Source organism: Nannospalax galili, unplaced genomic scaffold (genome assembly GCF_000622305.1).
Source record: "Nannospalax galili isolate Female #2095 unplaced genomic scaffold, S.galili_v1.0 scaffold957, whole genome shotgun sequence".
Classification (NCBI taxonomy): Eukaryota; Metazoa; Chordata; class Mammalia; order Rodentia; family Spalacidae; genus Nannospalax; species Nannospalax galili.
This window is the reverse complement of record NW_008340047.1, coordinates 833,828-850,183: the sequence shown is the minus strand read 5'-3', so window position 1 is coordinate 850,183 and position 16,356 is coordinate 833,828. Positions and strand designations below refer to the sequence as shown.

Genomic DNA, 16,356 nt, shown 5'->3' with positions numbered 1-16,356 from the left:
ATGGACTCAGGATTTGTTTTCAGGCACTTTGATAGCTGTTGGAGTGGCCAGAATCAGTGTCAGTTCCCTCTCAAAGGCTTCTAGATAGGGGGAGAAAACAAATTTAGCCATCATTTTAGAACAATAATGGGTTATCTCCCTTAGCTACAGGTGTAGGAGGGCACTACGGAATTGCAAACCAAAATTTGAAGTCTTACATCTGAGCAGTACTTTCTGCTTAGAAACAAAATCATCAATGGGAAATAATTATCTAAATAACTTTTTTTTTTTTGTCTTTGAGACAGGGTCTCCCTGTAGCCCCAGCTGTCCTGGAACTCACTATGTAGACCAGGCTGGCCTCGAACTCACAAAGATCCTCTTGCCTCTGCCTCCCAAGTGCTGGGATTAAAGGTATGCGCCACCACGCCCGGCCTAAATAATATTTTATATGGATTTAAGCCTAATGTCTGGGAAGTGTAATCCCTTGAACTCTTAAAGAAATATACTGATCACTTTAATCTTTCCTTTTGGGTGTTTTAAGACCATAGAGTTGGCCCAGATAAACCAATTTTTTTTACTCTTCAGGTCGTTTGACGATATGTTCCTCAGAGGTCACATGGGCTCGGGAGGAGCCCCTGGCTCCTTTTACCAGTTACATCTATGTGAAGATAAATCAAAGGTTCTGCTCGACCATGGCTGGCTTTACTTGGAAGCATGGAGGAAATGCTTCCTCTAAGTTGACCCTCCTCTTTGTAGACTGAACACTGGTTCAAGTCCATCTGGTGGGGTCTCCATGGCCTCCCTGAACAGGAGGACAGGTGACTCACCACAGTTACAGGACATTTTGAGAGATGCTCCATAGTCCCCTGGAACTTAGTTGGCCTTGGAGGGCAAGGGGCAAAAACTGTCCTTTAAGTCCTTCTGACCAGATTAGTATAGATAGGCCTCAAAGTACGGCTGTTAAATATCCAATAAGGTTAGTTCCACCAGTCTGGTACTTTTAATTACCATCTGCTTTGTAGATAAAGCTTGGACAAAAACAAAACGTTCTCAGATAAACCTTGACTAGACATAATTTTGTTCCTTAAACTAGTTGACTAAACTATGACCTTAGAAAATTTAAGATTATATGTATTTTTTTTGTCTTATCCTTTATATATCATAGCAAACCTACACAGACCTTCATCGCTTGCTTAAGCTTCATTTTTTCTATTTTGAAAAATATCTCCATTCCCATACCTTTTAACATCTTTTTGTTTTTCTTTTAATTTTTTTATTTTATGTGTATGAATGTATTGCCTGCATGTATGTAAGTGCAATGTCTACAGAGGACAGAAGAGGGCTTGATTCCCCTGGAACTGGAATTCTGGACAGTTGTTAGACACCATATAGGTGCCGGGAACTGAACCTGGGTCCTTTGCAAGAGCAGCCAGTGCTTTTAACCACTGAGCCATCTTTCCAGCGCCACCCCCCAACATCTTTTACAGTCTCATTTTCTTTTTAAATAATTATGAGACATTAACAAATAAAATTTCCATCTGTTGTGAGAATTCTTTTCCTGGGGATACTAAGTAATGTTTATCCCCTTTTAAAGTTCTAGTGTCAGTTTTGTATTTTTTTTATGAGGCGTTTCTGTTCAGTTCATTAGCACATTTATTGATTGTATGATGTGCTTTTGTTTAAATTTTGGAGATTTTGTTGATCTTATTGTTTGGCCAGTTTTGCTTTTTATTTTTAATTAACTACAGTGATGCTCAAGCCTTGCCAATGTACTTGTGCAGAGGTGATACTCCTTGGACCCCAGCTTCTTGGGCTTATGAGCCCTGGCTCACACCTTGGGCTGCAGGTCCATGGGCTGGTACTACTTGCCCTTGTAGAATTTCCTGAGGTTTTCTTTCTGAGTCTGGTTAATGACCATGAGAACATGGGCAGTAGATTTGCAGACAACTCAGATCTTGAAGAGCTAGGATACTGTGCTGACACTTTAGTGACATACAGCTAGGGAAGCTCCCCCCTCAGATCACCCAGCTGTTTCAGCAGTTCCTCCTTGTTAAGGAGATCCTGGTCCTTCATTTTAGCTAGGGCTGCACTTGCTGCCACCTCTGCGTGAAAAGCAGGAATTCTTCATAGATTCTAAATGTTAATCCTCTTATTTGTAATTGGCAGAGATTTCTTCCTATTCTGCATCTTGTTTCCACTTGACTGATTGTTTGCTGTGCAAAAGCTTTTCAATTTTATGTAATCCCATTTATCAACTCTTGGATTATTTCCTGTGCTGTTGGGTCCTTATCAAAAAAATCCTTATCCATACCAGTATCTTGAAATGCTTTGTCTATGTCTTCAATACCCACTAAGCATTATTCACCCTGCTGGACAGATGTGACTAGATGTCAAGTAGTTTACTGGAGCTTAAGAGTTCATGGATTCTGTAGCAGTGACCCTCAGGACAGAAAGCTAGCTCCTGAGGTCGGTCTGTCCACTCACCTCAAGCTATTAATTTTATTGATTTTGGTTTCTTTTAATGAGGACTTTTATTCAGTTCACTCTCACTCAGTGATTGCATGGTTTGTTTTTATTATTTAGTTTTTAGAGGTTTTGTTTGTTTCTTGTTATTGTTATTTGGCTAATTTTATGCTTATTGCCTGTTAAACTTGAGAGTTCTCATTGATGAAGTCTTCTCCCAAGAACTGAGGGTGACCTTACATTTCTTTACATGCTTCATTACTTGGGTTGAGCCTCTTGTCGCCTGTACTTTTTGACTTGCAAGCATCTGGCCCTCCTTTAGCTGGAGGTGCCAAGCTGGAGGAGATGGTGGGACTACAGATCGCTGTTTGGGTATGTGCGTGTCACAAGTGCCAATGTAAGCATATCAACAAGAATATAACGTGGTCAAAAGGCACTCCAGCTAGGTATGGTGCTCACTCCTGTAATTCTAAGCACTTGGGAGACTGAGACAAGAAGATTGCTGTGAATTTTAGGACAGTTTGGGCTTTACATAGTAAAAGCATCATGGAGAGAGACCAACTACAAGGATTGGGTAGGACAGGATGAGCCATCAGCAGGTCTGAATCAGAGCATCCTGATGGAGAACAGAAGATGGCTTCTACAAGGAGCCATTGGATGCTGCAGCGCACGGGAATTTGAGTTCTGGATCACAAATCAGAAAGAGTGGGCTGCAGCATGCAAGAAGTGGAGAGGTATTAGGCTATGAAGGGTGTACCAAGCAGGGGAGGAGGGATAGAGGTCTGTGTGGTTGAACACTGGTGAGAAGAGGGAAATAGAAGTGAGAGTGGCGACACAGGGAAAGGTGGGCAGACTCAAAACCACCAGGTCCCCTGGCAGCAGAAGCTCTGAGGTCTGGAAAACAGGTGGAGGGACTAGCCTTAGACATGTTCGGAGCAAAGTTGGAGAAGACAACTTTGGGATTTAGTTTCTAGAATGGTAAGGAAGTTTCTAGGGGATTGCTTTTTCTCTGTGAGTGGGTGCAGTTGCCTGGTGAACTTGAGGTTAGGAAAGAGGAGGAGGAGGCAGAGAGGTTGAGGAAAAGGAAGAAATTGATGGAATAAGTGTAAGACAGAAACTAAAAGACTTGTTGGAAAGATCAGAGTTTTTTGGTTTTTTTTCGTTCTTTTTGAGACAGGGTCCCATGCAGCCCCAGCTGGCCTAGAGCTCACTATGTAGACCAGGCTGGCCTTGAACTCACAGAGATCCACCTGCCTCTGGGATTAAAGTCATGTGCCACCACTTCCGGCCTGGAAAAAGTCATATTACACTGAATAATACATTAACTGACTTTTCTCAGTCTGCTCATCTTTTTTCATAGTGGCCAAGTGATACCTATAGAATTTACTCAACCTCAGCTTGTGGGTGAGAGCTTTAAGCCTCAGTTTCCTCATTTGTAAAGTATCGATGGCTGTGATATACCCACTGAGTAGAGCAGATACATATCCCAGTGAGACCGTGTGTGTAACATGCGTAGCCCACAGTGAGCATGCTGCTGCCATCCATGCCAGAGCTGCTATCCTTTACAGCTGTGCTGTCCTATAGAAGAGAGGTGGCTCCCTTGCCCAGCAGGATGAGGTCATATTGATTTACCTCTGTTCCTTTCCTGCTGTCTCTTCCTGGAGGCAGAATCATAATGGCAACAATTGCTATGGATCAGAAAAGTCAAGAGTGTCTCTGGCTTGTTTAACGCCTCAGTGGCTCTCATGGGAAAAGTTTTGTTTTAAACAGCTGACAGAGGTTGGGGATGTAGTTTATTGATAGAACACTTGCCTAGCATGCACAGGCCCTGGGTTTGATCGCTAGTACTACAAAAATAATTGAGAGAGACGGAGACAGAGACAGACACAACTGGCACAGTTTGCAGGAGATACAGATGAAGGGAATGCATGAGGAAGTAGTAGTTCTCTCCCCTAGCAGCCCCTGCACTGTTAGTTAGGGCTCTGGGTTGCAGTGCTAGCGCTCAACTCTTAACTAGTCTGTGTTGGGAACGTTTTGACGTTTATGACGGGAGTTAGGAGGTGCCCTGGTTCCTGTCTCAGGCAGTGCTGCTGGAATGTCTGCATTGCCTCTGCCTTGCCAGCTGTGCTCCCTTTGCATCAGGGGCTCCCATGCAGGGCTGAAATGGTGCAGAAGCCCTGGTTTCTCTTCTGTGATGGTTTTTGTCAGCTCACAGCCTAGAGTCACCTAAGGAGAAAGCCTCATTTAGAGGAATTACCTAGATAAGGTTGGCCTGTGGGCACGTCTCTGAGGGATTGTCTTGACTGTTGTTTAAGGTGGGAAAACCCACCCCAATGTGAATGTTACCATTTCATGGGCTGGGACCTGAAATGTCTAAGAGTAGAGACGCTAGGTGAGGACTAAGCAACAGGCAGGTGGTATGGCCACATTCATTTCTGTCTGCTCTTGACTCGTGGTGTGAAGTGACTAGCTGTTTGAGTTCTTGCCTTGATCTATCCCAAAATAATAGACTATAACCTGGCAGATTATAGTCTGATAAGTTAGGTAAACCCTCCCCCCTACCCCATGTTGCTTTTAGTCAGGGTATTTGTCAAATCAAAAGAAATAAAACTATAACACCTTCTATCCTAGCAAGAATCCTCAGGTAGACTCTTAAGACCTGAGCCTGGTCGTATACTGATCCCTGAGCCACTCACCAAACTCTAGTCGTGCACACCTGGAGTTATGCTTTGCACATACCAAGTGCTTAGTGGGGCATGGAGGGACCAATGTGGTGGTCAGCTTCTCTGAAATCACATGTGCTCAGAGGGAAGGATTTGCGGGGGAGTCCCCACTGCAAATCTGGCTCCTGCTAGAGAAAGAGGCATTTGTGGTGAGCGGCTGCTAAACCTCCAGTGCATTTATTCACCACTTTGGTGCTTTCTCTCCCTCATCTAGTCTCTGGGTCTCTCCAGCGCAGCAGCCAACATGTTTGGGAGTGATGGCAGTGAGCTGATTCTGCACTTTGTGACCCAGTGCAATGCTCGCCTCACCTGTGTGCTGGAAGAGGAGCAGAAGCTGGTACAGCTGGGCCAGGCAGAGTAAGTCCTATGTGTTGCAGCAAAGAGTGAGGCACTCTGGCTCTGCCAGCTGTCCCCAGGAAGTTGATTCAAGCAGAGCCAAGAGAGTAGTGCCAACAGCCTGCAGCTTGAATGAGACTGACTCATAGCAGCCTGGCCTGTGATGAGTTTCCCTCAGGAGTTAGTGGCACCTCCTCCCAAGGCTGAATAGGCAGTGTGGCCCCTATCTTTGAACCAGAGACACAGTGTTTTCTTTTCTCCCTTCCAGGAAGAGGAAGACAGACCAGTTCCTGAGGGATGCCGTGGAAACCAGACTGAGAATGCTGATCCCGTACATTGAGCACTGGCCCCGGGTACAGAGTTCATATCCAGGCCCCAGAGCAACAGGAACAGTACTCTACCCCCAGTACTGTGTGCTTGGAGGACTTTGCACACAGTTGAGAAGTTAGCTCCTTGAGTCTTTGTCTTAGACCCAGGAAGGCTTAGTACACTTGGCAGGGCTAAGTTTCTTGCTAGGGAATGCCAAAGGGAGCACTTCAAGCCAAGCCATCTGAAGCTCAGTTCATGGGCCCGTGAGTATCCCTGCATGCTAACTCATATCATGGTGGCACCAGTAACCTGGGTGTGCCACCAGGTCTTCAAGGAGGAAGTATTTTCTGTAAAAGACATCAGACAGTCAGATGTTATCAGCCATCATGGCATCAGTGGATGCCCCGTTGTGTTTTAGATCACGAGGGCTGAGACTTCTCATATTAATAGTGTGATGCTTCCAAGGTCTTCCCCCATTTTCTGAAGCTTCCTTTATCCTTTTCCAAAGTATGTCACAGTGTGGGCCATCCTCTGAGTTTAGAAAGTATGGAGTCAAAGCACATCAGAATGAGAAAGACTCAAACACTCTGTCCAGCCGGAAGACTTGAGTGTATAAACTCAGTCATCCATCTGATGGGCTTTTGAGCACCTGTGGCACATCTAGCCCCAGGTAGGTACGAAGGGATGTCCTTTTGTCAGAAGTACTCTCATCAAGTTGTAGCAGTGTAGTGTTCGTCCTTGGTTGCCTGCCTGGGTCAGCACAGCCTTGCCTTCTGGGCTGCTTTGCCAGAACACTTTCTAGCTAGTGCAGGACCTGTGCCAGCTCCAAATCCACAGTAGAGTACTGTGAGGTTGATAAAGCAGCAAGAGGTTGTCCAGTCAGAGCAGAGCAGAGCTGGTGTCTACTAAAGGAAGGTCTCTGATTGGTATCGTCACTGGTATCAAATGAGGGGGTTAGGGAGGAATTGATTGTGATGCTGCAGCCCTGTATCAAGGACTGGTGCTGCTGGGCTCTGGCATGATCATACATGTTGCCCTGGAATTGCCCCAGACTCCCCTAACTTTGACCTCCCCTCCTCCCTGCTTGTAATTCTGACAGAATGGGGTACCCCCTGATCCTTGCATCTAGGACTTTTAGAGAAGGGTTACCCCTTCAGCTGTCTGTATTCCCAATTTCAAATGTTAGGCCTAGGGAATCTGATTAGGCCAGCGTAGGACAAAAACATGACCCTGGCCCCCATCACCTCTAGTCAGCATTGCTAGTTGCCTCCTCTACCCATGATGGGTCTCAGAACCAGAGCTAGGCTGTCATTCTCACTCCCCATGAGCCCTGTATGTGCTGCTGTTACCTGTGTGTGGTACTCATTTCTCTCATTCTTTCCTCAGGCCCTCAGCATCCTCCTCCTTCCTCACAACATCCCACCCAGCCTGAACCTGCTCACCAGCATGGTGGATGACATGTGGCATTATGCTGGGGACCAGTCCACTGATGTAAGTATTTTCTGCAGGCCCATAGCCAAGACAAAGGCTTGGGTCACACATTTCTTGAAGTTTGTGGAATTCTTTGATCACAGTCTGGAGGGCCTGTAGTTATTCCCATCTAAGGTAGGAGGAAAGCCCCTGGATAGGCCAGAGTGATATCTCGGTGATCTTCACATTGGTGCACGAATCAGTGATCATCCTTCCACCTATGGAGGCGACACGGGCCTCAAGTGGCCTTGTGGTGGGGTTTGCTTTTTTGTGACCATTTCCCTTCTATCTCCTAAGACATAGATTTTGTAGCAGAATTCTTCCATGTCTGCATTTGCTGAGACTGACTTTGAAAAAAAGAACACCATGGAGACACCCATTGCTTTAAAAAAATTCCTTCTCCCATCTTGACCTGCTTTGCTATGAGATCAATAAGCCCCTTTAAACAGGAACCAAGAAAGACTCAACTTGTTATTGCTATTTCTGATGGGAAATTAAAAATACAAAGTACATCTTCATAAAGGAAATGAAAATGCAATGGTACTTGGTGGAATCCAGGATGGGGAGGCACAGAGATAACTCCCACTACACTTATAACGAAGTGCTTTAATAAACTTCCTCCGCATGGGAATATACCACCAACAGAGATGGGAGGAAAACAAAATGAGAAAGCAAAGAAATTAAAGGAATAAAACATGAAGCAGCCGAGCTAATTCTCTGAAGAATAGTTACCAGGGCTGGCGGAAGTCCCCAGGGACTCGAACTCTCAGCTTTGCCCTTATGTTGTAACCTATTCCTCACCCTCCCTCATGTGGTTTAGTCATGACTGGCTAATCATAGAACTTCCCCAGGACTCAGAGGGTTGGGCATTTCAAATCACCTGGGATGCTGGTTATACCTGGTTCCTGGCTTATTTCAAAGCTGCTAGCTCTTAACCCTAAGGGATTAGATCCAGGAGCTTACAGTTTTAATCATAGGTAGTCCTGATGCCCAGCCAAAGTAGTGATGTCCAGAGGGCCATATGTGTCAGTAGGGGAGGGAAGAAATGAGAAGGGAGCCTAGAATCCCTGAAGCCTTGAGTTGGAGGAACCCAAGACACTGCCCCAACCCCACAGGAGTGATTCCTCACCTTCCTGGGTGGGTTTCTCTGCAGTTTAACTGGTACACCCGCCGTGCTGTGCTGGCTGGCATCTACAACACAACAGAGCTGGTGATGATGCAGGATTCATCCCCAGACTTCGAGGATACTTGGCGTTTCCTGGAAAACCGGATTAATGATGCAATGAACATGGGCCACACTGCCAAGCAGGTAGCTAGGGACCAGCCATGTAGGAACCCTCTTCACTAGGTACACCTATCTGCTTCAGGCCATACCTGGTCACCTGGCTGTTCTTTTATCTCCTGTTGTCCTTAGCTGCCAGTCCCAAGGCCTCCCAGGGAGGTCAGATGGGTCTTCCTCATGCCAGCCCTTTCTTAAAAGCCATTTTTTGTCCATTTGTGATTGTGTTGTCCATAGGCTCTTTTACTAGGCCATCTTGACTTCACTGTGGGGTTCACAGGCTTCCTGAATTGTCCTGCCTGCCCCACCTTTGCGCTCACTCTGGGGGCTTAAGGAAATCTGACCCAGACTCCTCCTAGGTGAAGTCCACTGGAGAAGCACTGGTGCAAGGACTCATGGGTGCAGCAGTCACAGTACGTATTGCACAGCTGATCCCCGCCTGCCTCCCATCCACTCTGGCCCTGTGCTATTTATAATGTGTCACTGACCCCACCTAGCTTTGGAGCCTTAAACCAAAAGCTGAATAATAAGTCTGGCCCTGGTTTAGCTTCCATGGCTTGTTCCCAAATGCCCCATCTTTTCTTTGCTGGCATCAAGAGATACCACTAGAGTCTGGAAAGGGGTGGGGAGTACACACCTGTATTGCAACACTCAGTAGGCTGAGGCAGAGGGTAAAAAGTTCCAGGCCAGCTTGGGTTATTTTAGCAAGCCCTCTGGGTACCTACTATGTCAAAAATTTGTATCATAGATGTTAGCTGTGCCTACTACCTTGAAAACCCATCTTTGCCAGTGTAGTCCTAGAGGCAGGGCAAGGCCAGGCTTCACCAGTCTCTCTGCTTCCATCCCTGTTAGCTCAAGAACTTGACAGGCCTCAACCAGCGCCGGTGAGAGAAAGGGGAGAACCCACATGCGTAGAAGGAGCAGCAGGTAGATTTAAAGGGCTTTGACAAGACGCACCGTCTACAGAATACATGGATGAACTTGGAGTTGCTACCACAGCCACAGGACTGGAAACCACACTGTTATGGCCTGGAATTGGGCCACTTCAGTTCTTAATACCAGGCCTGGCCTCCTGATGCCTTTCTGCGTTGCATCTGTGTGGTTGAAAAATGAGATTTATATCCAAGCATTCAAGCCACAGAAACTTAGCATGACCCTGCCGTGGTCTCATAAGCATCTTGATCATGTCTTGACCTTAGAAACGTTCTTTGGGAGCTGGGTATAGTGACATATACTTGTATTCTCATCACTCAGGAGACTGCCACAGGATTGAATAACACGCCTGCTTGAACTACATAGTGTGACCCTGTCTCAAAGAAGCAAACCTCCCAAGAAAGGTTCTCTGGGGCTCCCAAGCCTGAGTCAAAGTCTGAAACCATCAGAAGGTAGCAACTCCTTTGCACACAGGACAGACATGTGCACAGATGCTCCTGTGGACCCTCTCAGAAAGCTGCCTCATATGAGACAGATGCCTTATGGACAGTCCTTCTCAGCCTGGCCAGAGGTGTGATCCCAGGCCTGGCATCACATACACCAGCATGCTTTGCAGAATGTATTAGTGTATTTAGTGTATCATTAGTGTATTTGGAATCTGTAGAAATAATAATAAATATGTTTGAAACAATCTCCTATTGTGTGGTTTCCATCTAGACCATGTCAAGTATCCAAGACCCCAGCAGTAGGCAGTAGTCTATGGGAGAGGCTTATCTAGCAGCCAGGGTTCTAAGTTCTGACCCTGGCACTGCCCAATACCTGTAGGGAAATTATGGCAACTCCGTCTTTCCAGCAGTCAAATGAGGGTAAGAGCACTTTCCCCAGGCCACAAGCTTGCTTGTCTGCTCTTGTCTCTACTTTAGAAACAGTCTTTAGCTTTTAGTCTTTCAGCCTTTACACTGGCTGGGCTTCCTTTGCACCTGAGGTTAATACTGACTTCTGCTGTGCTCTCCTGTTTAAATCAGCTGATGGGAAAATTTCAGATCTCGTCGGGTGTGCTTTCTGTGGGGCCCTTTCTGTACCTCTGACTTTTTGTGCCTCTTGATATCCCACGAAGTTGCTGCTATAGCTATTGCACGATTCATAATTTACTGAGGTGGTGTGGCCCGTGGTGCAACCCCCTCCCCCAGTGCCCTTCTGGTCTCAGAAGAAATGGCACTCCTTGTTACAGCAAACTCTTTCTTCTCTGGTTACTTTTCTGCCCTCTAAATGTAGTTCCTGCAGGGTTCTATTTAAGGGCTTCTTTGTGTGAACAGCTGCCACTTTTTTTTTTTGAGCCCCATTTAAACTGTCTTCAGGTGCAACTACACAGAACTGTAGAAGTAAAGAGCATTGTATCTTCAGAAGTGGATAATACAGTCAAGGATGAAAAGGAAAGGGTGTGTGTCTATCATTTTACACATGCTGAATGTACACTTTGCAGGTGGATGAGATGGCTCAGCAGGCCTTAAGTCCTGAGTTTGATCCTTGGGACCCATATGGTAGGAGAAAACTGACTCCCATAAGTTGTCCTCAGACCTCCACCCACACGACCTGGCACATGTGCACCCCATCACATACACATAAATGAAAATTTAAAAATACGCTTGGTTTTCTTTTGTGTATGAGCAATAGACACACAGCTCTCGTGTGGAGGTTGGGGGAAAATCTTGAGTGTGGGTCCTTGTCTTCCACCTTGAGACAGGTCTCTGCTGTTTCAGCCAACTGGTCAGAGAGCTTCTGGAGATTCTCCACCTCCCATCTTGCAGGAGCACTGGGATTCTAGATGCATTGCCCTGCCCTGCTTTACGTGGGTTCTGAGAATTTGAATTCGGGTTCTCTCTCACTGAGCCATTTCCCTGTCCCTTTTGTTTATTTACATGTACAGCCTCATTCTTTAAAAAGTCTTCATTGTATTTCTATGTATGTATATCTAACCAAGTCTCTAGGGATCATTGTCTGTTGGGCTATTTTTTTAAATATTTTTATTTTATGTGTGTGGGTGTATTGCTTGTATGTAGGTAGGTGCACCGGTGTTGCCGCGGAGGTCAGAAGGCATCAATCTCCTGGTACTGGAGTTACAGAAGGTTGTTAGCCACCATGTGGGTGCTGGGAATGAAACCCTGTCCCCACCAGGAGCAGCCAGTACTCTCAACAGCTGAGCCATCTCTCCACTGTTTTTTTTCCATTACAAGTAGTAATGGCACGGACGGCCTCTGTCGCGCCTCTGTTTACAGCTGCAGGTGCTTCTGCTTACGAGTTTCTTGTTGAGTCAAGAACGTACACGTTTTACCGCATTTCCTCCAAGATGGTTGAACCTGGTGTATTTTGGAGCAGGTGGGGCTAGAAAACGCAAGCCTGAGGCGTCGCGGCCTCCGGGCAGCAGGGGGCGTTGCGTGCGCATCTCGCCGGAAGTACCTGAGGCCGCATCTAGCGACTTCCGAGGGCGGCGCGGGCGCAAAGCGGCCCTGGCGCTGAGGCTGGCGGCTAGCGGTCGAGATGCCCTACGCCAATCAGCCGACGGTGCGGATCACGGAGCTCACCGACGAGAACGTCAAGTTCATCATCGAGAACACCGACCTGGCGTAAGGCGGCCCTGGGCAGCGACGGGCGGTTGGGCGGGTCCTGTGCGCCCTGGGGCTGGGCCGAGGGGACGCCCACTCACGCCGCTGCCTTTCCTCCTCTAGGGTGGCCAATTCCATCCGGAGGGTGTTCATCGCGGAGGTGCCCATCATAGGTACGCCGCCCTTCCCTGGGGCTCCTGCCGCTGGTCCTCGGCTGGGGTGGGTGCTGAGAACTCGGTGGTGCTGAACCCTGGGCCAGGGGCGCTAGGCCCGCTCTCTGCGAGCATGACTTGGTTCACGCTTCTCTGTGGACCTGAAAACAGACAGCTGTGTGCTGCGGTCTTCCTGGTCCATAACGGTCAGGTGCTAGGTAGGAGTCCTTAGCAGGTGCCATCAGCGATAACTGAGGTCATGTATGTTACACGCTTTTGCTTTTTAAGTGAGTGTTAGGTACTGGAGATTGATAGATAAAAAATAGCTGTATGACGAATAGGGTTGATCAGGAGAAAGCAGAGTTTATTAGCAAAGAACACATGGGGCAGATTCCCTTCCGGGTAGGGAAAAATGTCTGTCCCGGTCGTCAGCTTGGGTCTTTTAAGGGGGAGGCTTCTGCTTCCTGCAGAGGTGGGAAGATGTATTTTTTTTAAAGTTGGGGGTGGGGAGTGGGAGAGCGGGACTGTTAAAACCTGTTCTCTTTAGAGATCAAAGGGGAAGCCTGCTGTGTTGGCCAAACAGTGGAGAAAAGTCTGCTTCTCTTGACTTCAAAGACCAGGGCGCTTATCAGCTCCTTTCCCTTTTCTCAGGAGCATGAGAAGTCCTTGGGACCCTGTTGGTGAGGGGGCAGGGCTATCCGAACCTTAACATACCAGCCTTTTGTGTTATAGGATGGGGGGGCGCTGTTGTCGTCTTGCTACTTCCTGCTGGACAGGGTCGACGTGGTGGGTAGGCTGGATTAGGTGTCCACTAGACAGCAGGGGTTCTCCGTGCATCTGAACAGGGTCCTCGATGGATGGTTGACAGGCGTTGGTATACATGTGAAGGGAAGGAAAGTAACAACTGATTAAAATTAGTAAGAGTTAGTTTTTGGATTTTGGTCTTGAAAATCTCTGGAGAGGCAAGGAGCAATGGTTAGCACCAAGGTAATAGCTCATTTTTCTTTTTTTTTTTTCTTCTGCCAGGGGTGAACTCAAGAGCGATGAACTCAGGATTTGTTTTCAGGCATTTTGATAGCTGTTGGAGTGGCTAGAATCAGTGTCAGTTCCCTCTCAAAGGCTTCTAGATAGGAAGAGAAAACAAATTTAGCCATCATTTAATTTTTTTAGGCTAGAACAATAGTGGGTTGTCTCCCTTAGCTGTAAGTGAGCACTACAGTACTGTAGACCAAGATTTGAAGTCTTACAGAGATGTCTTTTGTAAGTGTATGTTAATTGTGCACAATAATGGGCTTCATTATGGCATTTTTATACATGTGTATGGTATACTTGAATCGTACTGCTCCCTCCCCACCTCCTTTTGCCTCCTGGATAGACCGACCCCCTTCTTCTTTCATGTCTCTTGCTTTTCTTTTTTAAAAAATTACATTTATTAGACCAGCAGTTGGTGGCACACGCCTTTAATCCCAGTATTCGCGAGGCAGAGGCAGAGACCTAGTTTCCATAGCGAGTTCCAGGCCCGCTGGGGCGACAAGATCCTGTATCAAAAACAACAACGCACACACACAAATTATTTACGTGTGTGTATGCCTGTGGGCATGCTACAGCACGTGTGGAAGTCAGAGGATTCTAGTGAGCCCTAGGGAATCAAATTCAGGTAGCACTTGGCAGCAAGTGCTTTCACTTGCTGAGCCATCTCTCTGCCCCAACATCTCTTTAAAAAAATACTGAAGCCAGGCATGGTGTCACATCCCTGTAGTCCCAGCACTTGGGAGGCAGAAGCAGGCCAATCTCTGTGAGTTCAAGGCCAGCCTGGTCTACATAGTGAGTTCTAGGACAGCTGGGGCTACAGGGAGACCCTGCTTCAAAAAGACAGGAAAAAAAAAAAATTGAGATTCCACTTGAGAGAAAACATGTTTACCTTCCTTCTGCAAATGACATAATTTTGTTCTTTATGGCTGAATAATACTCCATTGTTATATGCAACACATTTTTAACCCATTCTGGTAAATGTCTTTTTTTTAATATTTTATTTGTTATGTTTATTTTGTGTATGAGTGTATTGCCTGCATGTATGTGAGTGCACCCCGTGTCGTGCAATGCTGCAGAGGTCAGAAGAGGGCTTCGGATTCCCCTGGAACTGGAGTTAAGGACGGTTTGTAGCCGCCATGTGGGTGCTAGGAATTGAAACCAGGTCCTCTGCAAGAGCAGTCAGTGCCCTTAACCGCTGAGCCATCTCTCCAGCCCCATGTAAATGTCTTTTTTTTTAATATTATTTTTTTGTGTATGGGTACATAGCCTGCATATAAGTGCACCAGTGTCATGCAGTGCCCTTGGAGTTCAGAAGAGGGTGTTGGATCTCCTTAAATTGGAGTTATGGATAGTTGTTAGCCGCCATGTGGGTGCTGGGATTCGAACCCCAGTCTTCTACAAGAGCAGCCAGTGCTCTAACTGCTGAGCCATCTCTCCAGCCCAAGTGTCTTTTTTTTTTTTTTTTTTTAATGGGTCTGTTCTTTTAGTTGCATGTGTGGAGTATGTAAGTACAGACAAGCACAAATACAACACAAGGCAAAGTATGACAGGTATCTTAAAGGGGAGTCTGTGAGACAGCAAGGCGTTCAAAGGGTGTGATGGCATCTGTTGACAAAGGTTTTAGAGACTCAGAATTTTCACCTGCCAGGGGCTGGGAGGATGGGAAGTAGAGTTAGGAAAGCTTGGCTGTGGTCCTGGCTTGGATTGAGGAAACACTGCAGGCCTAAGCAAGTAGAGTCCCTGTCTGGTTCTCTTTTGACCTCTGTTCCTAGTGTCCATAACTTGTTTGAGAATTGAATTTCTGAATTTCATGCTTAAGTGAAGCCTATGTAAGGCCTGTACTCCTAGAATTGAACTGGGAGAGATTGGGTTTTATTCTTATTTTGCCTTTCCTATTAGAGGAATTTGGTGAACATCTATTGGTAAGTGTAGTATTGAAATTCTAGATGGGGGATCTGGTTATTGTATCATGAAATGAGAAATGGAACATCAGCTGGGTCCTCCCTCCATCATTCTGTGATGTCCTCCCTAATTTTTAAGTGCCCAAATAGATTTTTGTTGTTGTTGTTCTTGGATTTGGTGTTGGCATAGGTAGCAGATTTAAGTGCTTCTTAGGGAAGTATTCAACTCAAAGATATGTTCTCCCACAATATTCTGTTTCTCTATGTGGTACTAGGAAACCCCACTTTGAAGTCACCTGAACAAGAAAGTGCTGTGTGGTGTGTGTTTCTTGCCAAAAATGCAGAGTACAGGGGCAGATGGCTCAGCAGTTAAAAGCACTGGCTTTTAACTGTTCCTGTTCCTCTTGCAGAGGAACAGGTTCAATTCCCAGCTAACAGCTGTCCATAACTCCAGTTCCAGGGGATGTATCGCCCTCTTCTGACCTTTTTGGGCATTGCATGATATGGGTGCACATATATACATGCAGGTAGTACACTCAGACACATAAAATAAAAATATTTTTTAAAAATAAAATGCTGCACCATGTGCATGCAAACACCACAGAGGTCAGAAGAGGGTATTAGATCCCCTGGACCTGGAGTTACAGTTGTTGTTTACCATGCAGGTACAGGGTCCTCTGGAAAGGCTCAACTTTTGAACCATGTCTCCCCAAATCCCCACCTTTTAAAGACAAGGTCTCTCTCATTATACCAGAGTTCATGATGAACCATTTGGCTAGACTGGCTGACTAGATCACTTTTCATTAGTCACCTGGTCACTGATGACCTTGGCCTATACCATGGGATCATTCTCCTATCTCTGTTTCCCTAGCACTGAGATTAGAGGCACATGCACATGCCCCTGGGCCTGGATTTTTGTGGGGGTGCTGGGGATCCAAACTTAGGTCCTCATGCTTGTGTGATCAGTACTTGAGCTCAAAGCTTCTAACACGGGTGTCAAAATTGAGGTTATGAGATATATAAAATGTGTATAATAAACCTCTGGAATTGATTTCTTGTTCAACTTGGAGGAAATCTAGTTAGAGAACATCTGATAATGCTGTTAAATTTTAAATGGAGCTGAAAGTGTGTAACAATAACATAAACAATGCCTAAAAATAAAATAAAATAAAATGC

General features: G+C 46.2%; 2 protein-coding genes across 5 annotated transcripts in view; both read left to right on the top strand.

Moving 5' to 3' along the window:
* Coq9 (coenzyme Q9) overlaps positions 1-10,185 on the top strand; it is a 20,668-nt gene extending 10,483 nt beyond the window's left edge. The window contains exons 4-10 of one of the 4 annotated variants that reach the window (XM_029564402.1): positions 5,380-5,522; positions 5,770-5,854; positions 7,197-7,301; positions 8,434-8,589; positions 8,919-8,972; positions 9,412-9,443; positions 9,814-10,185. In XM_029564402.1, the coding sequence (XP_029420262.1) occupies positions 5,380-5,522; positions 5,770-5,854; positions 7,197-7,301; positions 8,434-8,589; positions 8,919-8,972; positions 9,412-9,443; positions 9,814-9,832 (594 nt within the window). In that variant the 3' untranslated portion in view covers positions 9,833-10,185. Of the gene's footprint in view, positions 1-5,379; positions 5,523-5,769; positions 5,855-7,196; positions 7,302-8,433; positions 8,590-8,918; positions 8,973-9,411 lie in introns of all 4 variants that reach the window. The other 3 variants (XM_029564403.1, XM_029564404.1, XM_008834895.3) reach the window with 3 other exon arrangements.
* A 1,771-nt stretch (positions 10,186-11,956) lies between these two features.
* Positions 11,957-16,356, top strand: part of Polr2c (RNA polymerase II subunit C) — a 9,978-nt gene continuing 5,578 nt past the window's right edge. Inside the window, exons 1-2 of the mRNA XM_008834890.2 lie at positions 11,957-12,116; positions 12,219-12,268. Of these exons, the coding sequence (XP_008833112.1) occupies positions 12,031-12,116; positions 12,219-12,268 (136 nt within the window). The 5' untranslated portion in view covers positions 11,957-12,030. The remainder of the gene's footprint in view (positions 12,117-12,218; positions 12,269-16,356) is intronic.